The 11,365-nt window shown below is 35.1% G+C and overlaps 3 protein-coding genes across 3 annotated transcripts in view; all 3 read left to right on the top strand.

Moving 5' to 3' along the window:
- The first annotated feature begins 308 nt into the window (after window positions 1-308).
- On the top strand, window positions 309-5,571 carry pak1ip1 (PAK1 interacting protein 1). The gene is made up of 10 exons (XM_007567392.2): window positions 309-652; window positions 1,151-1,313; window positions 1,431-1,551; window positions 1,629-1,703; window positions 2,542-2,594; window positions 2,695-2,840; window positions 3,672-3,769; window positions 4,327-4,426; window positions 5,177-5,303; window positions 5,430-5,571. The coding sequence occupies exons 1-10, from the start codon at window positions 575-577 to the stop codon at window positions 5,552-5,554; spliced, it is 1,086 nt and encodes a 361-aa protein (XP_007567454.1). The 5' UTR covers window positions 309-574; the 3' UTR covers window positions 5,555-5,571.
- Window positions 5,572-6,199: 628 nt separating this feature from the next.
- Window positions 6,200-8,894, top strand: LOC103148566 (transmembrane protein 14C). Its single transcript, XM_007567391.2, has 4 exons — window positions 6,200-6,511; window positions 7,547-7,648; window positions 7,735-7,822; window positions 7,896-8,894. The coding sequence occupies exons 1-4, from the start codon at window positions 6,442-6,444 to the stop codon at window positions 7,954-7,956; spliced, it is 321 nt and encodes a 106-aa protein (XP_007567453.1). The 5' UTR covers window positions 6,200-6,441; the 3' UTR covers window positions 7,957-8,894.
- A 1,614-nt stretch (window positions 8,895-10,508) lies between these two features.
- Window positions 10,509-11,365, top strand: part of gnal2 (guanine nucleotide binding protein (G protein), alpha activating activity polypeptide, olfactory type 2) — a 78,743-nt gene continuing 77,886 nt past the window's right edge. The window contains exon 1 of the mRNA XM_007567387.2: window positions 10,509-11,262. Coding sequence (XP_007567449.1) covers window positions 10,761-11,262 — 502 coding nt within the window. The 5' untranslated portion in view covers window positions 10,509-10,760. The remainder of the gene's footprint in view (window positions 11,263-11,365) is intronic.

Below are 11,365 nucleotides of genomic sequence, written 5' to 3'. Positions count from 1 at the left end.
GACTTTCCAGCATTAAATTATTTTAGAAATTAGAATAAAATTCAAGTACATTTCACATAGTTTACACTTCAAATTCATTAAAAGCTGATCTTTTCTATTCACAATTTAGGCTTTTCAGTAAATCAGTTTAGGCTTGCTAAAGTAATCCACAGTCAATATTAACCGTTAGTCGTTATTGTGCATTTTAAATAAACTTTTAAGTACGTTTTTTTGCATTAATTTTAATTACATTTGGCCAATGTTGAAAACATGGATAAGCAATAAACAAACTTTTATTTTGAAAACCCCCACCAAGCGGAAGGAATCACGCGCAGCGCATGCTTATTTTCGACGCACGTTGTTTTGTAGTCATAGGCGTGTGTGGCTTAAAAAAAATAGTCACGCATGCCATTTTTTAGTGGGTTAAACTCGATTCTTGTTGAATTGTCGTTCCTTCCGTACTTAATGTAGGTGTCACTGTGGAATTTAACGAGTTGTCACTTGAATCTGGTGGCATATATCTGAGTCGAGAACGTTATAGAATCCGGATTAGCTTGCTAGCTCATTCCTGTTGTAGGTAACTGGCAGCAGCAGCATGGCAGCGGTGCTGGAGCTCATCGCTGGCAGCTATGAGCAAATTACTTTCGGATACCGAGTAAAAACGGAGGGAAACGTGAGTAGACTTGAGATTTTGTGACTGCAGGAAAATGTTACTAATCTCCTTTTAAATATGCACTGTACGATCTCTTGACAGTATTATAATTTCCTTAACAATCTATGCTTTTGTTACATGTATCCTTAATTATTTCAAACGTGGAAATAATATTCAGTACGTTTATGTTTAGAGAAGTCAAAGCTAGGGTATAAAACCTAGGGAGACTACACCAACTGCAATAGCAATTAGTAGTTGCATGTTAAGATAAATACATATTGTTGTGAATAAGCACTGGAGAAGAATAACATGGGTGAATGCTTTCTAGTCTTTGTGAAACAGTTTTAACTTGTGATGTGCTACAAAAAAATCTTTTTGTTTTGGTCTATCATGGGGTTTTTTATTGTGCCTTTACTAACCTCTTGTAATTTGTACCTGTTGTTGGAGAATTCAACATTTTAAGATTTCACAAAGTGATGTTTTCCTTATTTATTTGTTTGTTTGTTTGTTTGAATGCAGGACTGGACAGCCAAACCTGACTTTACACATCACGCTCACACAGCTTCAGTATCAGCTGTGGCGGCCAGCGAGAGGTTTGTGGTCACGGGAAGCAAAGATGAAACAATACAGTTATACGACATGAAGAAGAGAACAGAACATGGGGCTCTGCTGCATCATGAAGGTGTGAGCAGCTTATTTTAGATTGTCTGAAGCCAGAAAATGCATTGACTTTAGTTTTATTTTGCATGAAATTAGTGTTGATGATTAATTTCTTTGTTATGACTCCTTTGCTCCACAGGTACCATCACTTGCCTGGAGTTCTATGGTTCGTCCCACTTGCTGAGTGGAGGGGAAGACGGGCTCCTGTGTGTGTGGAGCACAAAGAAGTGGGAGTGCATGACGACCATCAAAGCTCATAAGTGAGTGTGACACTCCCACAGTTTGGCTGCAGTTGTCTGTTGTGAATGAAGATCCTGATTCGTCTCGTTTTCCTCAGAGGTCACGTCACTTCGCTCTCTGTCCATCCGTCGGGTAAACTGGCACTGTCGGTTGGGACGGACAAGACTCTGAGGTAAAACTCGCAGCTCAAATGAGGTTTTACTAATAGCTTACCGACGCAGGCTGGAAAATTTTGACAATCTTTTTGGTTCTGGATAGTTGAGTATGTTTGAGAAGGGAATATTTTCCAAAGTTTTTTCTGTGTCCTTATTGTTTTAAATACCTTGCCATTTGTTTATCCGTCCATCCCTCTGTTTCTTGATCAGTTACCTCTGTCAGTCGATCTATAAGCAATAAATCAATTAATCGCATGATAAGTTAGAACAAACGCAATAATTTCCGTCTGCATGATTTATAATTTTTTTGTTCTGGTTCTTTGGTTTCATCTAGCCTCTTTTTGGAAGGACAATTTTGCTTACAGAGACTTCGTAATTCATTTTATTTGTTGCTTCTGTTGCTTTGTTTATTTATTTTGGATATATAAAATGTCTTCCAGTTTCAGTGTTAAATGTTCATTAGTACTTAAAGTTGACTGATCTTTGAGAATGTGTCTTTACATTATCAGAACTTGTAAATGGTCTCAGAACAACAATATTATCATTTATCACAATAACTTCTTGAACAATTTATCATCCAGCTAAATTTGTTATGGTGACAAGTCTAAATCCAGCATTCTTTTATCTACCCACTCACCTATACAGTTCTATTTATATTCATTTAAATTTAAAGCCTAACCTCTGCAGAAAAATTGATTGTGAACATTTGTAGTTTAACAGTAACAGGAAAAAGTGAGCTGAGAACTCTGGAAGTTTGAGAGTGGAAGAATACTTAGAAAATGTGTGCTAACACTTCACTTAGGCTCTTTATTTAAAGAAAAAGAAAAACTTAGTGTGTCCTTTTTATCTTTAAAGAACCTGGAATCTCATCAATGGCAGGTCGGCTTTTATCAAAAACATCAAACAGAGTGAGTATAACTTTCATTTAGATGAAAATAAAAACAGCTTTGGATTTCTCTTGTGATGCAGGGATGATATTAAGCCTTTTATTTTTATATTTTTTCTCAGATGCACACATTGTCAGATGGTCTCCAGATGGCGACAGATATGTGGTGGTGGTGGATGACAAAATTGATATCTACAAGCTGGAGACGGCGTCTGTAACGGGAACGATCACAAACCCGAAGAGGATCTCATCTGTGAAATTCTTAAACGTGAGTTTTCACCCCAAGTCTCTGTATTATGAATGAATGAAAGGAATCAAGTGCTAAGGAGTAGGTATGTTTTTTTGTTTTGTGTCCTTTTTAGTTCTTCTTTGGACCGTGGCTGATTTTTCACACATTTTCAGTCTCGTTTGTTATAGGATATTGTTCAGCATATTCTTGTGAAAAATGAAAAAATTAAAAATCTCAAAAAGGAATACAATATTCTCCTTCTTCTGACCTGACAGGGATTGAAACACTCTCCTGAAGCAAAAATAATACAGGAAAAACAGTAAAAACACTGTTCAATTTAACTATTTCCTTATGGCTAGACTGAAAAAGTATCACAATATAAGGCTTTCATATCAGTCTATCAATAGTTATTGATTAGTTATTTGTTTAAATATCTAAAATAACAATAAGCCTTTCCTGTTTTATCCACAGTTTTCACTCCATGCTGTTGTTTTTTTATTTTTAAGCAGTTATGAGGCACAGTGGTGGAATCTATACTGTTAATTACTCAGCAGGTCGTTGCTAGGTAACCAAAGAGTGAGTGAGTTGCTAGGTAACCAAAGAGTGAGTGAGTTGTTAGGTAACCAAAGAGTGAGTGAGTTGCTAGGTAACCAAAGAGTGAGTGAGTTAGTTTATTCCACCAACTTTGCTTAGCTGTGTCAGGTGAGGTTGAGCAGCTAAAGTTTTTCCTCTGCCTAAATCCCCCATAATGCTTTGCGGTTCCCTGAAATTATTGAATATTTCTATTGATATTGATCACATGTTGATCGTAATATATATTGTTATTGATTTACTGCCCAGCTCTGGTTCTGAACCTTGTTTGTCTTTCAGAACTCCGTGCTGGCCATCGCAGGTGACGATGAAACCGTGAGGTTCTGTGATGTGGAAAAAGCTAAATGGGTTTGTGAGTTCAAGGCTCATGAAACAAGGTACATTTCTTGAGAATCTCCTGAAATAATTGACCGCAGTGCATTAAAGCACACACTGTGATCTGATTTATTAGCAGGTTCATTGTTATTGTGAGTTTGCTAAGTGCGACATGCTTGTCCTGATGGTTATACGTTACATCTCCCCTAATATGTTCATCATAATATGAATTGATTTACATTTAAAAATAGTTGTATTCATACAAGATAATTATTTTTACTTGAAAATAGAGATGGGTATCTCTCAGAATGTCACATTTAGAAAAAAAAAATGTTCATATCAACATTTTATTGAAACATGTTTAAGATATTTATAACTTTCTGTGTTATTAATGGAAATAAGTCTTTATTAGCATTACCGCAATCATAACCTCCACTAATTTTCTGTCCGATCCAAGTCAGGGCTCAGTTTGGTCAGCTCAGTTTGAAGAAAAACATTGGCAAAATTAGAAGATAATGTTAAACTTTAATCTGCCAGGGTTATAAATAACTTTAGGCTAAATTTTTCTGACTGAAGAACAAGTGCTCTCAGTTATTGTTGCATCTCTTTGTGGTTTCAGAGTAAAGGCAGTCGACAGTTTGATTGTGGATGATTACTGCGTGCTTTTAACGGCTTCAAATGATGGTTACATCAAAATGTGGAAACTCCATCTGAAAGAGGTGCGTCTTTGTTATTTTGACACCATAAATCAAAATCTGTGGTTAATAACACTATTGGGCAGTTGTTGCTGAATTTACTGTTACCTGTGGATGGGATGGGTGAAAAAAAATTTAAATAAATTGGATCTTTTATGGCAGTAACATTATTTCACTCTATTTTTTGGAAATTGCAACCATTATTTTTGGTATTTGGTTAAGTTAATCTGATTTTCTAAAACTTGTAGTTGTTACTCTTAAGACTTATAATGACCTATTAACAATATCTATTCATGTATTTTATTACTCTGACTCCATTTCTTTTAGAGAGAAAAACATGCCATTCAAGTAAGGCAGATGTTTCAATTTTCATAAATCGAGAAAAGATTACAAGAAAATGGCTTCCCAACTTAAAATTTGGAATGTCGTTAACGTAAAAACCATCATAAACATTGATTTGAAATACCAAGACATTTATGACTTTACCATTAAACTAAAAATGAGTCAACTTCAGGTGTTTTAATAGAAAAAAACATAGTTACAGTTCACCAAATATAGGTCCAACCATCTTCCATTAGACCTAAGTCCTATAGAAAAACTGGGGTGAGCCACAGAAAACAGTGCAGGAAGTCTCTCTGTGTTTCAACTTTGTGAAATTTTATATTATTGGTGTCTTATTGGTAAAAGTGGGTCTGACAAAGTATTAAAGAAAGGAGTGCTAATGTAAACGGTTTGGTAAATACATTTTATATGACTATTTCTGCTGGTGATCAGGAGCTGGAGCCTCCTGTTCTTCTGGGGGAAGTGAACACAACAGCTAGACTGACGTGCCTCGCCGTATGGAGACCTTCGTCAGTTCAGCCGATATCTGATGGTCCGTCTAAAGCAGCAACATCAGAAGGTGGAGTCCAGCTTTCATCTCACTTCATCTCACTTTATGGACTACTTGTTATTAATACATAATAATGATGACATGGGTTAATTAAATTGATTAAATAATATTTTTTTTCTCCATCACTGTCCTCAGAACTTGCTCAGGAACTTGCCAAGAAGAAGAGAGGCCGAGCGATAACAGAAAAAGTAATTGTAGAGGATGAGAGCAAACCCAAAAAGAAGAAGAAAAATGGCGGAAAAAAGACTGTCAAGCAATAAAAAATATTCTTAACCCATTCATGCTTTTATGTCAACTTACTGAGCCATACAAATATTTGCATTTTGAAGTTTTCAGATTTAGTTAGATTTCATGTGGATATTTTATTCATTTTTTGTTTTAATTTTTGTGCTTTAAACTTATACCTATTTTTGGTACCTACACACAACCACCACCTTTCTTTATAAATGTAGACACCTTTTGTAGCAATATATTTTAATTATAATATTGATTTAGACTTTATACAAGATTAGTTTCTAAATGAGTGAAATCTGTGAGATCTCTTATTTTGAAAGTTAACTTCCGTTGAGACGGAAGTACTTGCCAAATATTCATTTTATGAAGTTTTTCTTGTAATTATAGTTTCTACGAGGTTTTACATTGCTGATTCTAAACTTACGTCAGTTTGTTAACTTTAATAAATCAAAATTTACACTTACGTTTAACTGAGTGCATTTCTCATCTTTTATTTTGAAGGCGTCCGGCTTCCTTTGAGGATTCAGTGTTTCATAAGCTCTGGACAGTTTGTTTAAAATATCTTATATCAACGTTAATTTCTTTGGTTTTTAATTTAATATTTTATTTAAAAAAATCCAAGTTTTAAACGAAGTTTACAGTTACTGAATTAGTTCAATCTGTCAGCTTTTATTTCGAAAGCGACCAACTTCCGTTTAGGCGGAAGTGTTTTGAAACAATGAACTAGTCAAGAATTCAGTGTAATAGTACCTGTTCGAAGCGTTATTACGCATTTTGTTTAAAACTAAGGACAGTTTGCGATTAAAAACAAACTAAACTGTCTTTATACAAGATTAGTTTATACAAGATTATCACAAACCTTGTGAGGTTTTGTTTCTCGGTTCAGGATTAGCTGCTTAAAAGGCTGGACTTCATGGACTGGATTGGCTTCGGCTATGCTCTGTTTGTGTCAGCAGGAGGAGTCATAGGTTATGCTAAAGCAGGTATGCTTTTTAAAATATGTATATTAACAGACTCAGATTTTATTGGTAGGTGAAATAAGTTCAGAAATACGGTCGGCTTTTGAAATAGTTTAAACCTCGTGTGCTGTTACGGTCTTGAAGTACAAAACTGGTGAAAATAAACTAGTTTAAACTTCAAGCTTAACGAGGGAAGTTATCAAAACTCAACAAAATCTTGTTTTCTCTTTTAATCTGTAAAAGTGGTTATGATTAATAGTTCTCCAGTCTTACAAGAACAGGAAAACACCTACAGACGCAAAACCCAAAGTTTTAAATCCACCCTTAATATCTTATTTCCCCTCCAAATGTAATTTTTTTAGCAATTTTTTTACTTTTCAAAATCTGAAATTTCTTTGCTATTTCTAGAAAATTTGGATTTTTTTATTTTACTTTATTTTCAGAAACATACTGCTTTTTTTAACCCCCCTTTATAACAACACTAATACGCCATTGTAGAATCTTCTCAGTAGTCCCAAAATTGCTCCACGAATGAACTGAGGATTCATCCTGGCAGAATAAAACATGTAAAACCTTTGCAGAGGATTCTGGATTATTATTTTAGTCCAGAATAGAAAGGAAGATTTGCAACAAAAATTTAACAAAATGACTTTATATGTTTCAGCTTTCTCTTAATTTCAACTTGTGTGAATCTTATTCAATGCTTGATCACTAGGATGAGTAATAACTAGTATTTTTAAAAAGAAAAATCACTTCTAGCAGACATTTTACAGCACCATACTTTTTTCTTGTAATCAAGTCAATTCAGTACAGTATATAGCGCCAGTTCTCAATAAATCAACCCAAATATGATGATTTATTTTATTTAGAACAAGGACAATCTACAGTATACATTAACCATAAGAGGAGAAATGCACTGTATGAGTTATAGCTCTAAGTGCTAATCTCCACTTGTAGTTCTTGACCCAGCTGATCCAATATTTCAAAAGAAAAATACATAAAATTAGCTGGAGGCTGTTCAATATATTTATATATATATAAAAACGACCACCCTTGCAGGCAGCGTCACCTCTCTGGTCGCTGGTATTGTCTTCGGCATGGCGGCTGCAGTTGGAGTTTATCTGACGTCTCAGAATCCCAGGAATGTTTGGCTTTCATTGGGTGAGTTTTCTCTCACTGTTCAGCTCAGGGTAATGCTGTGATGACAGCAGCTTTCATCTCCTCATCATGTTTGTCCGTACATGCAGGCACAGCGGGAACCTTGGCTGTAGTGATGGGACTGAGATTTGTAAACTCCTGGAAGTTCATGCCGGCTGGTTTGATGACTTTAGCGAGGTAACGTGCTCTACTGAAGGACACCAACCAACATTTGTCAAAATAATGTTTATATTTTAATGTGTGTTTTCAGCGTGCTGATGCTGACGAAGATCATCTTTGGAATGCTGAAGTCGAGGCAACACAAATCTTGAACTTAGATTTAAATTTTGAATATGGATTACGAAACATTTCCAGCTGAATAGTTTTGTTTTACAGTCTGCTGTAAAATGTGAGTTGGAATGTGATATTTTTTTTTGTTTAAAAGTGGAATATTCTTTGATTTTTGGTGTATAGCAAAAAGAAATATACTCAAAATGCATAAAAACAAACAGAATTTAAATGTTTACTTTAATTATTAGATTTTATGTGTAAAATCATAATAATCTTGCCTTTAACAAATTATAAAGTGATTTTAATCTAATCTCAAGTGAACAAAAACAGCATTTTTACTTAAGAAAAATGACAGAAAAATAGAAAAAGCTATAAAAGAAAAACTAAGCAGATGCAAATGTGTAGAAAATGTGACTTTCTACACAGTTAAATGGTAAAATTTCTAGCTTTCCCAGACTTCACTTAATAGACATCCCAGTCTTTTTACATTTATTTTAAAATATAGATTTAAAAGAAAAATATCCTGACACACATTCAGAATATAATTATGTGAAATAAAAAATAAAAAAGCCACCACATGGACTTAATAGATCTGGTTTTGAGTCTAATTTTATGATTTAGTTAGTTTTCTAATTTTATTCCCACATGTGCTTTATTTTCTTTATGTGTACAGTTTTTATTGTGCTAAATAAATAAAAAATATTAATAATAATAACAGAAGAAAACAAAAAGGACAAAAATCAAACTATGTAAATAATGACTTGTCACTAGCTGGAGTTTTTATTTTATCATTTAAAGTACCAGAATCTGCTGGTAATTAAATATTTTGTCTCTCTAATTCCATCATTTTCACAAATTAAATCAGATTAAGCAGTACGACTCAAGTAATGAGTTGCATTTTCAGCAACTATTTTTCTACTCTTATCTGTTAGTACAACTGCTTTTTATTTCTACTTGAATAAAAATATATTGAAACATTGTTACTTTTACTTTAATACAATTTTTGTCTATCCACCTCCATTTGAAAATTTGTTTGCTTTTTATTTGCTTGTAATATCTGTTTCTAAATTATGTTTTTAAAATCCTTCTTTTTTTTTTTTTTTACAAATATCTACTGTACAAACTAATTTTTTTTACTTTTGTTTTTATTTTTTAGTTTTTTTAAGTGAATAAAAATATTATTCTTTGGGATATTTTATTATTTGTGGAAAAAATGTAAAGACAAATAGATTACTGGTACTTAGTGTCATTCATTCCCAGGAATTAAATTTAATTATTTCTTGGAAAAAACTGAAAAACTGCTAAACCTTCGTTTGATATTATATATACTTAAAATAGTTAGGATATCATTTATAGTGAAAGTTAATGAGACTGATTTAATATGGTCCATATTTTTAATCTAATTAAGATAATAATTATATTAATTATATAATAATTTAATATAATTAAGATAATACTTTTTGCATTATCTTAATTACATTGGTTAGTTTTTTTTGTTTGTATTTTTTTATTCAGCTTGGTTGTAAGTATTTTAACTCAAATGCATTTTATAAAATCTTACTAAACTAGCATTTCTTTGTACAAGTTCTCCATCTAGTGGTTTCCTGTGACGCCTGCATGTGTTCCGTTATTTTAGGAAATTTTTATCTACTTCCTAACCCGCTAAAAGACAAAGACTCAGGATATTCTGACTAAAAATGTATTTAGTATAGTTTGTATTAACTAAACTGTTATCATAGTTTGTATGTTACTTGTGTAGCTTTCCTTTAAGTGCACTTTTAGGAGTATTTTTTACTATGTTGTATTTTTATTGTGAAGTATCGCTGCTCTTGAGTAAAATTTCTGGATTTTCTGAGTATTTTCACTGAATGAAAAACAAACATGTTTGAACTAAAAAACTCACCAGAAACAGACACACACCTGCAGTTTCTGTTAAAGTTTCATAAGTTTTTATTGAAAGAAACTGATTTGAAAAGTTTTTTTTTTTTTGTTTGTTTTTTTTGCTGATTTGAGTATTTTGTTACTGATATGAATAATTGTCATTTTCGTCCTTAAAATACCAAAATTTAAACTTAGCTATTTTGGTCCTTCTGATAAAAATATTAAATGACTGATAATTTAAGCAGTTACTCAGTACTTGAGTAGAATTTTTGCTAAATACTTTTATACTTTTACTTGAGTAATATCTTTGAATGCTACTTTTTACTTAAAAATATTTTGAAGTAATTCTACTTACTTGAGTACAATTCTTAGCCAATCTGGAATTTAAATAATAATTTACGCTTTAAGAGTTTTATCTGACCAAAATATTTGCTGGGGTTTCTATAAAAGAGATAAATCTGGTGTTTTAGGAAAAATATTTACATTTTTCTGTCATTGGACAGGCATGAAATGTGAGGAATGAAAATCATTTAGCGGCGTTCTGGAAACAGCCATACCGTAGTAACATGACGTGCCTTCCTCTCTTGCATTACACCTAATAGCTGCGCAGTCAGACTTTGACCTGCGTGCGCGCGCATTCGGACAGCAGCGGCGTTCCTTCCAGACTGCGCCCTCTCGGTTACTTACGGTAAGGTGGACCCGCAGTGTCCACTGAAGGATCAGGTGATCCACTATCTACGAAGCGAAGGCTGACTGGGGGAAAATGCAAGATGACATATAGCAAATGTCGGAGCATAATTCATTCACATTTTCGCCTCGGATTCGGATTTAGATCGCGCCGCTGGAGCTCAAATGTGACGATGGCTCGTTAGGTGCTTGGTGGCGCATCTGCGATTTTCTTTAATCCCCGCCCGATATTTTGATTTATGAAAAATCACATTCACAGACAAATATTGGTTTCAACATGGGGCTGTGCTACAGTTTGCGTCCCCGGCTCTTCGGGGACCTGAGCGGCTCTATCTCCAACGCTACCTCGGACTCGGACCAGCCTCCGGACGCCTCCGCCGCTGCCGCCGTGCCGAGCCGCGGCGGGGCGGCTCGCCAGGAGGACACCGGCGGATGCGGGGAGACTTCATCGCTACGCGGCGGCGAAGGCCTGGTTCGCCCCGGGGACCCGGCTAGGGAGCACCGCCGCGGGGACACCGGGACAGACGGGGTGCTTATACAAAACGGGGGCGGCGGAGGAAGCGGCGGCAGCAGCGGCGGAAAGGGCTCCGGAAAAGAGCGCAGCCGCCGCTTGCAGCTGCTGCCAAAAACAAGCACCCAAAAGCAGAAACATTGGGACAAACTGCTGGTGGAGGAGAAGGAGGCCGAGAAGGAGGCGAAGAAAGTCAGTAAAAACATTGACAGGGCGCTGAGGGAGCTCAAGCGGGAGTATAAACAGACGCATCGGCTGCTGCTGCTCGGTAGGTTGTTCCCCTCTCTGTTGTTGTTGGACTGGGAAGGTGTTTTATTAATAGAAACCAAAACGCGCTGGCCTGTCCAGAAATTATGTCACAGCTCCGCTCC

This window comes from Poecilia formosa, unplaced genomic scaffold (genome assembly GCF_000485575.1).
Source record: "Poecilia formosa unplaced genomic scaffold, Poecilia_formosa-5.1.2 Scaffold208, whole genome shotgun sequence".
Taxonomy (NCBI): Eukaryota; Metazoa; Chordata; class Actinopteri; order Cyprinodontiformes; family Poeciliidae; genus Poecilia; species Poecilia formosa.
Note: the sequence above shows the minus strand (reverse complement) of the source record. Positions and strands in the feature narration are given on the sequence as shown.

Excerpts from the sequence above, each read along its gene's own strand:
- pak1ip1 (XM_007567392.2), top strand. The coding sequence starts at position 575 with ATGGCAGCGGTGCTGGAGCTCATCGCTGGCAGCTATGAGCAAATTACT. Across the intron at positions 1,704-2,541 it reads GGGACGGACAAGACTCTGAG|AACCTGGAATCTCATCAATG; the intron begins GTAAAACTCGCA and ends TTATCTTTAAAG. Across the intron at positions 5,304-5,429 it reads TAAAGCAGCAACATCAGAAG|AACTTGCTCAGGAACTTGCC; the intron begins GTGGAGTCCAGC and ends CACTGTCCTCAG.
- LOC103148566 (XM_007567391.2), top strand. The coding sequence starts at position 6,442 with ATGGACTGGATTGGCTTCGGCTATGCTCTGTTTGTGTCAGCAGGAGGA. Across the intron at positions 6,512-7,546 it reads CATAGGTTATGCTAAAGCAG|GCAGCGTCACCTCTCTGGTC; the intron begins GTATGCTTTTTA and ends CCACCCTTGCAG. Across the intron at positions 7,649-7,734 it reads GAATGTTTGGCTTTCATTGG|GCACAGCGGGAACCTTGGCT; the intron begins GTGAGTTTTCTC and ends CCGTACATGCAG.